The sequence below is a fragment of the Hemibagrus wyckioides genome, linkage group LG13, assembly GCF_019097595.1.
Source record: "Hemibagrus wyckioides isolate EC202008001 linkage group LG13, SWU_Hwy_1.0, whole genome shotgun sequence".
Taxonomy (NCBI): Eukaryota; Metazoa; Chordata; class Actinopteri; order Siluriformes; family Bagridae; genus Hemibagrus; species Hemibagrus wyckioides.
The window spans coordinates 16,000,185-16,012,342 of record NC_080722.1 but is presented as its reverse complement, the minus strand read 5'-3'; the positions used below and the strand labels follow the sequence as shown (position 1 = coordinate 16,012,342).

Below are 12,158 nucleotides of genomic sequence, written 5' to 3'. Positions count from 1 at the left end.
TGGATGACACGGGCTAGCCTTCGCTCCCCATGTCCATCACTGTGTCTTGGTCGCCCATGACCCTGTCGCCTTGGACCACTTTTGATAGATACTGACCACTGCAGACCAGGAACACCCCACAAGAGCTGCAGTTTTGGAGATGTTCTGATCCAGTGGTCTAGCCATCACAATCTGGCCCTTGTCAAACTCACTCAAATCCTTACCCATTTTTCCTGCTTCTAACACATCAACTTGAGGACAAAATGTTCACTTGCTGCTTAATATATCCCACCCACTAACAGGCGCCATGATGAGGAGATAATCAGGGTTATTCACTTCACCTGTCAGTGCTCACCTGAATAGCATACATTAGCAGAGTAACCTGATTATTGAGCTGGATCCAGGTGTCTTTATCAGATTTAATTAGTTAACGTTAATTAGTTTGTACTGCATGAACATTTCAATAATTTTATCACATAAAAGTATACCCAAAGCCTTATAAGTTACTGGCTTAATTTTGAAAAAAATTGAAATAAACAATTATACATTACTATGCCATTAAAAATGGCTTTCTTTTTCAACAGTATATAAATATTATATAAATGCAAGAACCAACCGCTGGCATATTATTGCTTCTCTCACTGTCATAGAACAGTAGTAATCTAAAACAACAATGGACAATAGACTGATTGATAGAGCTGCAAAAGATAATTTATTGGTCAAATGAAGTGTACTTATTAAAAGAACATTTAAATTGGATCTACCAAAATCATTTATACGTAAATATCACTTACTGTCAAGGTTCTTTGATTTATTTCAGATTTAACATTAACTATTTTCCATAGCATGGGTGCCTTCATGATTAGTATGATTACTGTTGCCCTCAGTATCAGTGTCCTGGATGGCAGATGTGTCCTTTTTCTTCTGGACCTTAATGCAGCAGTAAGATGCAATGGCAAGGAATAAACCAGCAGCCATCAACTCTCCACCAGCCATGTAGAAAATCAGCTCATAGTTCTTGTAAGTATCCACTAATCGTCCTGAATACAAGTATACAGAAAAAGTATGCTTACTTTCTTCAGAAGCATGTTCTAATATATATGTGGATGATTTTCACTATAATATGACTTACCAGCAGAAGGAGGTCCAATGAGCACAGCTGTTGCCTCTATAAGGAGCACTAAACCAAGGGCACTGGAAAAATTGTTAGTACCTACAATTCCCATCAGCACTTCAAATTGCAATGCACCCACCATTCCATACGAAAGGCCAAAAAACACACAGAAGATCACTAGACCTGTGTAGTCTGTACTTCGGGCTGAACAAATATCTGTAAGGCCATTTAGGAGCAAGGCCAAGCTGAAGAAGTAGGGCATTTTGGCTCGTACGCACTTTAGTCCTGCCACCAGGCCACATGTTGGTCGAGCAAAGATGTCAATAAATCCAATGATGGAGAGGAGGAAGGCAGCTTCCTTGTCAGGTATACCTTGATCTTTAGCGTAGTTGACCAAGAGTATTGTAGGGACAAACAGACCAAGCACTACTACAAATTTGGCTACTATGTAAATGACAAGTCCTTTGTCACAAAGCACACTGAAGTCAAGCAGCTTCTTTCTCTTGGGCTTGTCCTTCTGACCCTTCTCCAGATCATTCTCCTCCTGACCAGTCTTTGATGGGAGCATCTCTTTCAACTCATGAGCATTTGATTCATCCCTGGCTGCAGACTTCCGAACTTTGTATCCCAACGGTCTCATGACAGCACCACAGGTGCAACAGTTAAGCAACAGCCCCCCCATGATCAGGAAGCCTCCCCTCCAGCCAAAGCAATCCAGCAGCACTTGACCTAGAGGAGAAAGAGCTGAGAGAAAGACTGGGCTCCCAGCTGCTGCTAGTCCATTAGCTAGAGGTCTGCGTTTGTCAAAGTAAGACCCAAGCATAATAAGTGAGGGCTGGAAATTCAGAGCTAGACCAAGCCCTGTGGAAAATAAAGTACAGAACGATCTTATATCAGTACAACCTTTATACACTGGAAACAGAGTTTAATGTCAAACAAACATTTATGTCTCTCAGAAATTATTGGTATGTCCATTACACAGAGAAAAGGTTTCCCAGTTAGACTATTTTGTACCGAATAAAACTGGAATCACTATAAACATTTACCTATTATATGCTATGGAAACTGACTCAAGACATTTTTATTTCATCAAGTAAAACGAAGTTATACCCTACAGTGCACAACAGTCATGATACTGATACCAAAGCTATAAAAAACCACATGCACCCATTTAATCACCTGTAATGACTCCAGCAGTGAGGTAAATTTGGATGATGTTGGTGGTAAAAGAGGCACCAATCATTCCAGCTGAGGCTAACAATCCCCCAATCAGCATCACTGGGCGACACCCAAACTTATTAACCAGGATACTGGAAATTGGACCTGTTTAAAAAAATAGAATTTAAGGATTATCTACAAATATAGAAGTAATCACGTTGCATACACTATTTGTTTTGTCTTGGTTTCTTACCTGAGCCATAAAGCATGGCAAGCATGATTGAGGAAATCCAAGCTGTGTCACTGTAGCCACAGCCGAAATCTCGCATCAGTTCTTTAAAGTACACGCTTATGGCTTTAGGGAAAGCGTAGGAGAAACCAGTGATAATGAAGCCACCAAACAGCACAACCCATCCCCAGCCTCCATCTGGAGAATCCACTCTGTTTCTCTCTACCACACTGCTTCCCATGATCTGTCAAGTACTTCCTGCAGAAAAGGTATAAATCTTTAAGGAACCTATTCCTATAGTTTGTTGTTTTAAAAATGCTTATATAATTCAGATAATATAATATAATTCATTATGAATAAATTTGAATCAGTCTAATCTATTAGAAAGAGAATAAACTCTTAACAAAACTCTGTAATTATTTATTAATCTCTTGTGTGTTTCCATTACTCCATACAGTCAAGATAAATATGATTCACACAACTAAACAAAGCTTATTCAAAACTAAAATATGTAATAAAATGTATCTATCAGCTCCAAGTACAAAACATAAGCAAAAGGAAACCTTACTTTCCTAGCCTTCTGAGAAGAAAAAGCCTTCCAGAAAACTATTGATGATGTGTCGACTATTACAGCTCCACCGTTCCCACACATACAAGAAGTCCAGATAAAAGGAGAATTAACATATGTTCTTTACCTGTGTTCATTTCACAGCTGTCTTTCTTCATTTAATAGTTAAATGGTTACTTAATGGTTTAGTCCAGTTTGCGTTCTCTTGTTTTATGATCCCAGGCTGAGAAAATCTGCCAGATAAACCCCAGGCTCCTATGTTCCTTGTCCTTCCCACGTAATCATTTCTAATTCCTTATAAAGCTCATAATTATTGGACATGGTGCACAGGAGTAAGCTGTATTAGGAAAGACTCATTTTAATCTGTGAAATGTTTTCCTAAAAATATAAGTTTGTACTGTTTAGTCAAAGAACATATACTGTTCCATATACTGGACATATAACATGTTTGTAGAATCTGACAAGACACAAATAACAATGATTAATGAATAAATTGAAATTAGTGTTTTACACAGCATTTTCATTTTTAATGTTAAGCTTTAGAGGTAAACTGTATTAAAACTATACACTACAGCTACAGGAACATACTTTTTTTAAGAATTATATTTTGTCTTGTTATGATTAAATAAAACAGGTGGATTCCTACACATCTGGAGAGGAGTGTGAAGCTGTGAAAGTTTATTGACATTTTTATCAGAGTTTCTTGGGCACACTGAAACACAGCTAAAACTCAGAGTTTCTTAAAAAAATGTACTGAAGTGTCTTGAGCCCAAAGGGAAAGGAAAGTCCACTTGAATTCCCTGACTTCCAAACACAAACTGGACTGACAGTGAAATGATTTGGTAACAAGTTTCTGATAAATCACTGAATTATAAATCAGTCGTATCAGACACCTGAGACACTAATGGTCTGTGAAAAATATATATCTGTGTACTCCATTTACACCAGACATAAATACAGGAACCATATTCTGCAGTGGCTACAGTGTGAACTTCTCTCACAATGAAGCTGATATTAGCTTTGTTTCCCTTAATATATATATATATATATAAAGGAATGTAAAAGAACTGTTATATTCCAATAATTCTCTAAGGAGGGTAAAAGTAGAAGTACTCCTAAAATCTTTAGTACAAGTAAAAACTGTTTTAAGTCGATTTGTAAGTTGTACCAAATTATATGAATCTTTAACAGCACTGTCACACTGGATAACAGACACAACAACTGCCGTCCAAAATGAAACAAGTCCAAAATTTATTAAAAAATCCAACAGACAGATATGAAGAAGATAAAGCAGTTTTACTATCCACTATCCCCTGGTGTGCAGGCACACTGGTCAGCATCAGGGTCAGGAGTCAGGACGATGAGGGTGGAAGGAAAATAGTATAATTAATATTCAAGATTCAAGATTCAAGAAGCTTTTATTGTCATTTCAACCACATATAGCTGGCGCAGTACATAGTGAAATGAAACAACGTTTCTCCAGGACCTGGTGCTACATAAACATACAACTACTAGTACAATACAAAACAACAAACAACACCACAGAGCTAGTAGAGCTACAAAAGAACACAGGACACTTAGCGCTGAAAGGAAATAAAAGAACGTGTACTGGAATGTAAGTGAAATAAAATAGATAAAGTGAAATGATGTAGTAAAAAAGTATTGTGCAAAAATATTGTGCAAAAATACACAGCAGCAGTTGAGGTAGTGCAAATAGAATAAACATAAGTATAACTATAGCAGCGGATGACAGGTAGTGCAGTAAGTAATGAACAATATAAATTGTGTGTGTTTGTGTCCACACAGTCAAGAGAGAGTGTGTGTATCTGTGTGTGAGAGACAGAGAGTTAGTATACAGCTCAGTCCTGAGTGAGAGTGTGAGAGAGTGTAGAACAGTTCAGTCCTGAGTGAGAGTGTGTGAGAGTGTAGAACAGTTCAGTCCCGGGTGTTGAGGAGCCTAATGGCTTGAGGAAAGAAACTGTTACACAGTCTGGTTGTGAGGGCCCGAATGCTCCGGTACCTCTTTCCAGATGGCAGGAGGGTGAAGAGTGTGTGTGAGGGGTGTGTGGGGTCAGCCACAATGCTGATGGCTTTGCGGATGCAGCGTGCGGTGTAAATGTCTGTGATAGAGGGGAGAGAGACTCCGATGATCTTCTCAGCTGTCCTCACTATCCGCTGAAGGGTCTTGCGATCTGAGAGGGTGCAGTTCCCAAACCAGGCAGTGATGCAGCTGCTCAGGACGCTCTCGATGGTCCCTCTGTAGAACACAGACAGGATGGGGGGAGGGAGATGGGCTTTACTCAGCCTCCTCAGGAAGTAGAGGCGCTGCTGGGCTTTCTTGGTGATGGAGCTGAAGGTTTATGAGGTTTTATTTAATTCAGAGTTAAATTAGACAGAATATGTTTATAACAGGTCTTAGTGACATGTGTTTTGAATAAGTGTGACACTCTCATAGGTTTGACCAGAACTGAGGAGACAAGAGGCAGATATCAGACATTTACATTTATTTTTCTGGCATTTAGCAGATGCCCTTATCCAGAGATACTTTTTATCTTATTTTATACAACTGAGTAATTGAGGGTTGAGGGCCCAGCAGTGGCAGCTTGGTGGATCTGGGATTGGAACTCACAACCTTCTGATTTTATTTAGCTTTCAGTGATTTCATCTCAGTACACACACACACACACACACACACACACACACACACACTCTCTCTCTCTGACAGCATTTTACACAGTAACATGGCTGTTGTTTTAGAAAAATACTGATATGTAATACAGCAATACTGTACTCTTTTTACTGTGTAATTATATGAGAAACAAATGAGAAATGTTTATGATGTGTTGTAAAAAAAGACACTTGAGACATGTGTGTATTAAACCAAAAAATAATGTATTAACTATTTACAAGCAATGACAAACTGTACACTTATTACTCATATTAATATTTTATATATTTTAACATTTTATAACATAACAAAACATTTGTAAAACTTAATATTAAAATCTAAATCTTAAAAATATAATATTTACATATTTACAACAATGCATGATTCTACAACAATACAAATTATATTTATTTATTAATATAAATTAGGCTAATATACATAAGTAACAACATTAATATTATAAAAATCCTATACATTTAACACAAACTAAATGCAAATGCAAAATACAAAAGAAACAACAGACTCACATTTTTAACTAAATGCCAACTACTTTAATCTTACCACAATTCTATCATTAAAATGATTTACATTTAGAGATTACGCTAGAGACGGTGGTAAGAATCCTCTGGATGCCTGCGCAATCACACCGAGATTCATGAAGTGACCGAATGATATAGCTATGAACTATGGGCTATGAGCTCGTAAGAGCTGTTCTTAAAAAAACTACAGAAGAGGCCTGAGCATGAACACTGGGCTCTTGGGTCTACTGAAAATTTTGGGAACAGGTTACATAGTTAGCTCCAAAATGTTTTTTTATTTTTTTTCCAACACAACAGACAAGAAGGTATCAAGCAGATTCTCACCCCCCACATGTTTAAAAAGGATTACATATTTATTAAAAAAGACTAATGCTTTAATCTAGGGATGAAATACTTACCACACATACTTACCACACATACTTACCACACATCATGGATAAGAGGTGATGGACGATCCTCCTGATGAAATCCTGATGAAATCCTGATCCACATGCTGCCGTCTACTCGGAGGGGCTTCTTGACTGCCATCCTCTTCGTCCCTCCTCCTCCTTATGCCCTGGCGTGGGACAGGTGGTGGGATCCAAACTGGAGGGAGGCCTCTCATAGGTGGGGATGGGCTCCCCACAGGTGGTGGGATCCATACAGGTGGTGGGATCCATACAGGAGAGCGGCTCCCCACAGGTGGTGGGATCCATACAGGAGAGAGGCCTCTCATAGGTGTGGATGTGCTCATAGCAGGTGGTGGGGTCCATACAGGAGAGACACCTCTAATATGTGTGGATGGGCTCCCCACAGGTGGTGGGATCCATACAGGTGGTGGGATCCATACAGGAGAGAGGTCTCTAATACGTGTGGATGGGCTCCCCACAGGTGGTGGGATCCATACAGGTGGTGGGATCCATACAGAAGAGAGGCTCTCCACAGGTGGTGGGATCAATACAGGAGAGAGGCCTCTCATAGGTGGGGATGGGCTCCTCACAGGTGGTGGGGTCAATAAAGGGGAGAGACCTCTCATAGGTGGGGAAGGGATCCTCACAAGTGGTTGGGTCCATAAAGGAGAGAAACCTCTCATAGGTGGGGATGGGATCCTCACAAGTGGTGGGGTCCATAAAGGAGAGAGACCTCTCATAGGTGGGGATTGGCTCCTCACAGGTGGTGGGGTGCATAAAGGGGAGAGGCCTCTCCTAGGTGGGGATGGGCTCCTCACAGGTGGTGGGGTACATAAAGGAGAGAGGCCTCTCCTAGGTGGGGATGGGCTCCTCACAGGTGGTGGGGTACATAAAGGAGAGAGGCCTCTCCTAGGTGGGGATGGGCTCCTCACAGGTGGTGGGGTACATAAAGGAGAGAGGCCTCTCCTAGGTGGGGATGGGCTCCTCACAGGTGGTGGGGTACATAAAGGAGAGAGGCCTCTCATAGGTGGGGATGGGCTCCCCACAGGTGTTGGCATCCAAACAGGAGAGAGGCATAGCACAGGCCAGTTGTCATCGTCCTCATCCTGCGGAAACACAAACGTCTCCCTCTGTGTCCCTGTGTCAAAGAAGAAAAACAGACAATGTGGCACATTGAAAAACATCTCATAAAAAGAAGCAGAAACCCCTTTTTAATAGCACTGTGTATATTTTGTAAAGCAGGAAAACCTCCCTATCAAAACAAGACATATTTACACAAGTTATATTACTGTAATCTTCCTATAACAGTGCAGAAAAACTCAGTATTTATATTCTGCATTTACAGGAGTTACTTACGCTATCACGGCTTCACTGTTACTCACACTGGTCACTTCTCGATGCTCAAAAGTATCTTCCCAAGAACAATGCAGATTAAACTACATTTCTATGACAGTGTGTTTCTTTATCAGTTCCTTACTCCAATGCTTTACATCCCCTTTGAGTCCATTTGTGTCTCTTGTCAAAAATTTGCCCTTTATCGTAAATGACACTACTCCTAACTATTTTATTCATTACAGCTATAAACAAATCCTTGCTGAACAGAAGTGAAACAAACAGCTTGATATTTTTCCCTAAGCTGCACTCTACATTGCTACACTAGCTCCATTTATTTCTAGCGATTGGTTTTGTTCAGCTAGCTGCCTTTCCTCACAGCCCCTTCCTCTCTCCGCTTTAACAACTCCACAAACACGGACAATGAAAAATCGCTCAAATAATAAAATAGATCATGTTACTGTAAACATTTTAACTTGTTTTATTCACTCTTTAAAAAAACTAGGAACAGTGAAAAACAATTACTTAGCATCACGCTAACTAGCCGTCTAGGTAATCTTTGCTAATACTCCTCGGCTTGTCTTAGTAAACTTTAATAAGCGTTAAATTAACATATAAAAAGCTGATTTGAACATATCTGAAAACATTAACACTGTTGATTTCTTCCCTGCTCGTTTCACTGGAGTCTGCCGCTTTGTCCGCTAGCTTTAGCATAATGATTGTGTCCGTAAAGCGATTAGCAAAATATCGATTAGCCGAACAGATTTTCTCCAAATCATCTAACCAAATAAAACGATATTCCCGATTGCGGTTTTTTTTGTAATACCGCGGTGTTTAAAAGACTTTATACTTAAGACAAAAAGAGAAAAGTCAGTAACTGACCGTTCCAGGGGTCGTCCAGTCCGCTCCATCCGGGCTCGGGCTCCACATCCTGGTGCTGCTGAAGCGCGGCTCCTCCTCCGAAGTTCATCATCACTGCTGTAGAGTCGGTGTAAGAGTCAGGTCCAGTCGCGGAGTAAGAAGAAATCAGGAGTGTAGAAAAATCACAAAGGATAATCCAAGTCTTGCTTCACAACCACAACACCTTAATGTTTAAAAGGAAACACAGTTTAAACACAAACATTACGTAAAGTGTTCTGTGACGCTGCGCAGTGCCCATGCGCAGTGATCCCCCCCCCTCTAAAAAAAAAAACATGGCCGTCTATCTCTAAATACCTGAGCTTTATTTCTTATTTAATATTATTCTATATAAAATCAGCAAATATATATATATATATATATATATATATGTGTGTAAAAATAAAAGGTTTTTTTTTTCACTTAAATGGTTCAGATCATCAATTTTATTATACAAAGATAATTATGCGAGTAAATACAAAATGCAATTTTTAAATTATGATATCATTTATTAAGGGTAAAAAACTGTCCAAACCTGCCTGGCCCTATGTGAAAAAGTAATTGCCCCCAAAACCTAATAACCTGTTTGTGGCCCCTTCGGCACGAACAACTGCAGTCAAGCATAAGCAATAACTGGCAATGAGTCTTTCACATCACTCTGGAGGAAATTTGCTTCACTCTTCTTTGCAGAATTGTTTTAAATTGTTTTAATTCAGCCACATTAGAGGGTTTCTAGCATGAACGGTCTGTTTAAAGTGATGCCACAGAATCTCAATCGGATTTAAGTCTGGACTTTGACTAGGTAGCTAACTCCAAAACATTATATTTTTTTTTTTTAGCCATTCAGAGGTGGACTTGCTGGTGTGTTTCAGATCACTGTCATTTTTCTAGCAGCATTCACTAGTAGATTTGCTGGTTGCTTTTATGCAAAATGACTTACTACGAATGAAGAGAATGAAGCAACTCCAAGCTACGCTGAACTTAGACCCAGCTGTCAGACATCAGAGAATGTAAGATGTAAGAATGTGAGAATAAAAGACTTAAAAGGACTTCAACAGTCCCACAAAAAAGGTAGTGATAATCTCCTTATAATTAAAAATGTGTGTGTGTGTGTGTGTGTGTGTGTGCAGCTGTGCTGGTTTGTCTGTGATGTAGTAGGATTGTGATCTGGTTGTCTGTAGCTGCTGAAAGGAGGAGCAGGGACTGTGCGTGGGGAGGGAAGGAAAGGACCCTACTGTATGACTACATGCAGATACAGTATAAGCAAAGGATGACATACTGCTCTCTGCGTCACTCTCTCATGCATACACACTCTCTACATTTAAAACACATGTTTGTATGTCTGTCACACAGCAGATGGACCCTGATTATAAACTAATCCGTAGGTACAAACTCCAGTCCTGAAAGGCCAGCATCCAGTTTGGTGATTTTCCTGCTTTAACTCACATTTTGAACCCAGAAATGCAACTGATGCATTAAAGGAGGTGTGCTTGGATGCTGGTTCTGCTGGCCCACAGTGGATCACTAGAGTAAACACAGTTGTTCAGTTTTTCATCAGTTAATTAAAAAGTTTCTCCCTAAATTCCTCTTGCCTAATGAATTTTTTATTTAATTAACTGATCATAACTAAGAGTGATTCTGCTGAGCCTGGTATAAACTGATATCTACTGGTTTCCTTAGCTAATTCATGTTTTACAATTAGTTGCATATCATACTGGTATATTTCAGTCTAGTTGTGTTTATACACTGTATTTCCAAAAGTTTTGGGACACCCCTCCAAATCATTGATGACCCCTTCCTGTTCCAACATGACTGTACACCAGTGCACAAAGCAAGGTCCATAAAGACATGGATGAGTGAGTTTGGTGTGGAGGAACTTGACTGGCCTGCAAGGAGTCCTGACCTCAACCCGACAGAACACCTTCACCTGGGATGAATTAGAGCAGAAACTATGAGCCATACTTTCTCATCCAACATCAGTGCCTGACCTCACAAATGCGCTTCTAGTGGAATGGTCAAACATTCCAATAAACACACTCCTAAACCTTGTGGAAAGCCTTCCTAGAAGAGTTGAAGCTGTTATAGTTGCAAAGGGTGGGCCTACTCCATATTAAAACCTACGGATTAAGAACGGGATGTCATTAAAATTCATGTCCATGTAAAGGCAGACATCCCAAAACTTTTGGCAATGTAGTGTATTTAACACGATCAGAACAAGACAGATGACCTTTAAAGTCTTTTCATGTTTCATTATAAAATGGACATAATAAAGCCTCCAAAAGTCAGAATGCACAAACCCATGTGTATAAATCACACCAAAATATGGATTATAATTAATAACACAGAAATATTATTACACACCGCTTGATGGACTTTTATTTGATAAGTATGTGCAGTATTGACATTAAAAGTTATACTTCATTGGGATTGGTCAGAAGGTGTTCAGCATGGCCCTGACAGCAGTTCAGGTTAGAATGAAATCTCTCTTTTTTATGAACGTACTCATAAAAAATGAAGGTTGATGTTATGTTTTCAGGTGAAAAGTATTTTTTTTCTCGTCAACTATTGTGCCCTAATTAGATAGAGTTCATGTCTTCTAGGCTGGCAAAGGAGTCTCATTTTCTGTGTACTCCAGTGTATAGAAACGTTATACTACACATTACACATTACAGGACCAGGGATGTTCATCCTCAAGATCCACACTGCAGTCCATATTCAGACACACACCCATAGCGAGAATGCTAACTGACAATATCACAGCTGATGTTAGATCAACATGATTTTTTTAATACTATAATGAACCTCATTGGATGCTATAAACTAATAATAATAAGTCAATAATCAGATGCCAGACTGAGCCTGTTTGATTGCCAAAGGTTTTTTTTTCTGTGAAAAGTCATTAAATATGTACGGAGGTATTCGACTTAACCCTTTACATAAAAAAGAAAGAAAACCGCACCGGAGACATCACATCATCAACACATGCAACGCGACTACTGTGGCTCCAAAACATGCGGGTAGCTGGATGAACGAATAATGACATGTGGAGTAAAGTACTGAAGAACTGTTCAAGTTCTTGGACAGTAAGGTTAAGGGGCTTGGCAGGGTTTCACTGGATGCTGTACAGGTTTGACTCATGAACAATAAGATCATAGAGGTCATCAGAGACAAGTAGTTTGAAACAGAATTTCACCATCTGATGGAGGGATCTGTAACCATTCAGGGTGAACTGGAGGCACAGTGGTGAGACATGTTTTCCATCGAGGGGTTTAGGAAGAACCTCAT

The 12,158-nt window shown here is 39.6% G+C and overlaps 2 protein-coding genes across 2 annotated transcripts; both read right to left on the bottom strand.

The window, feature by feature from the left end:
• Positions 1-780: 780 nt before the first annotated feature.
• On the bottom strand, positions 781-2,721 carry slc16a8 (solute carrier family 16 member 8). The gene is made up of 4 exons (XM_058406952.1): positions 2,505-2,721; positions 2,273-2,416; positions 1,112-1,954; positions 781-1,019 (listed from the first exon to the last, which is right to left on the bottom strand). The coding sequence occupies exons 1-4, from the start codon at positions 2,719-2,721 to the stop codon at positions 808-810; spliced, it is 1,416 nt and encodes a 471-aa protein (XP_058262935.1). The 3' UTR covers positions 781-807.
• A 3,499-nt stretch (positions 2,722-6,220) lies between these two features.
• On the bottom strand, positions 6,221-9,139 carry LOC131363905 (uncharacterized). Its single transcript, XM_058406881.1, has 2 exons — positions 8,859-9,139; positions 6,221-7,782 (listed from the first exon to the last, which is right to left on the bottom strand). Exons 1-2 carry the CDS (start codon positions 8,947-8,949, stop codon positions 6,686-6,688), a joined length of 1,188 nt encoding a protein of 395 aa, XP_058262864.1. The 5' UTR covers positions 8,950-9,139; the 3' UTR covers positions 6,221-6,685.
• Between the last annotated feature and the right edge of the window lie 3,019 nt (positions 9,140-12,158).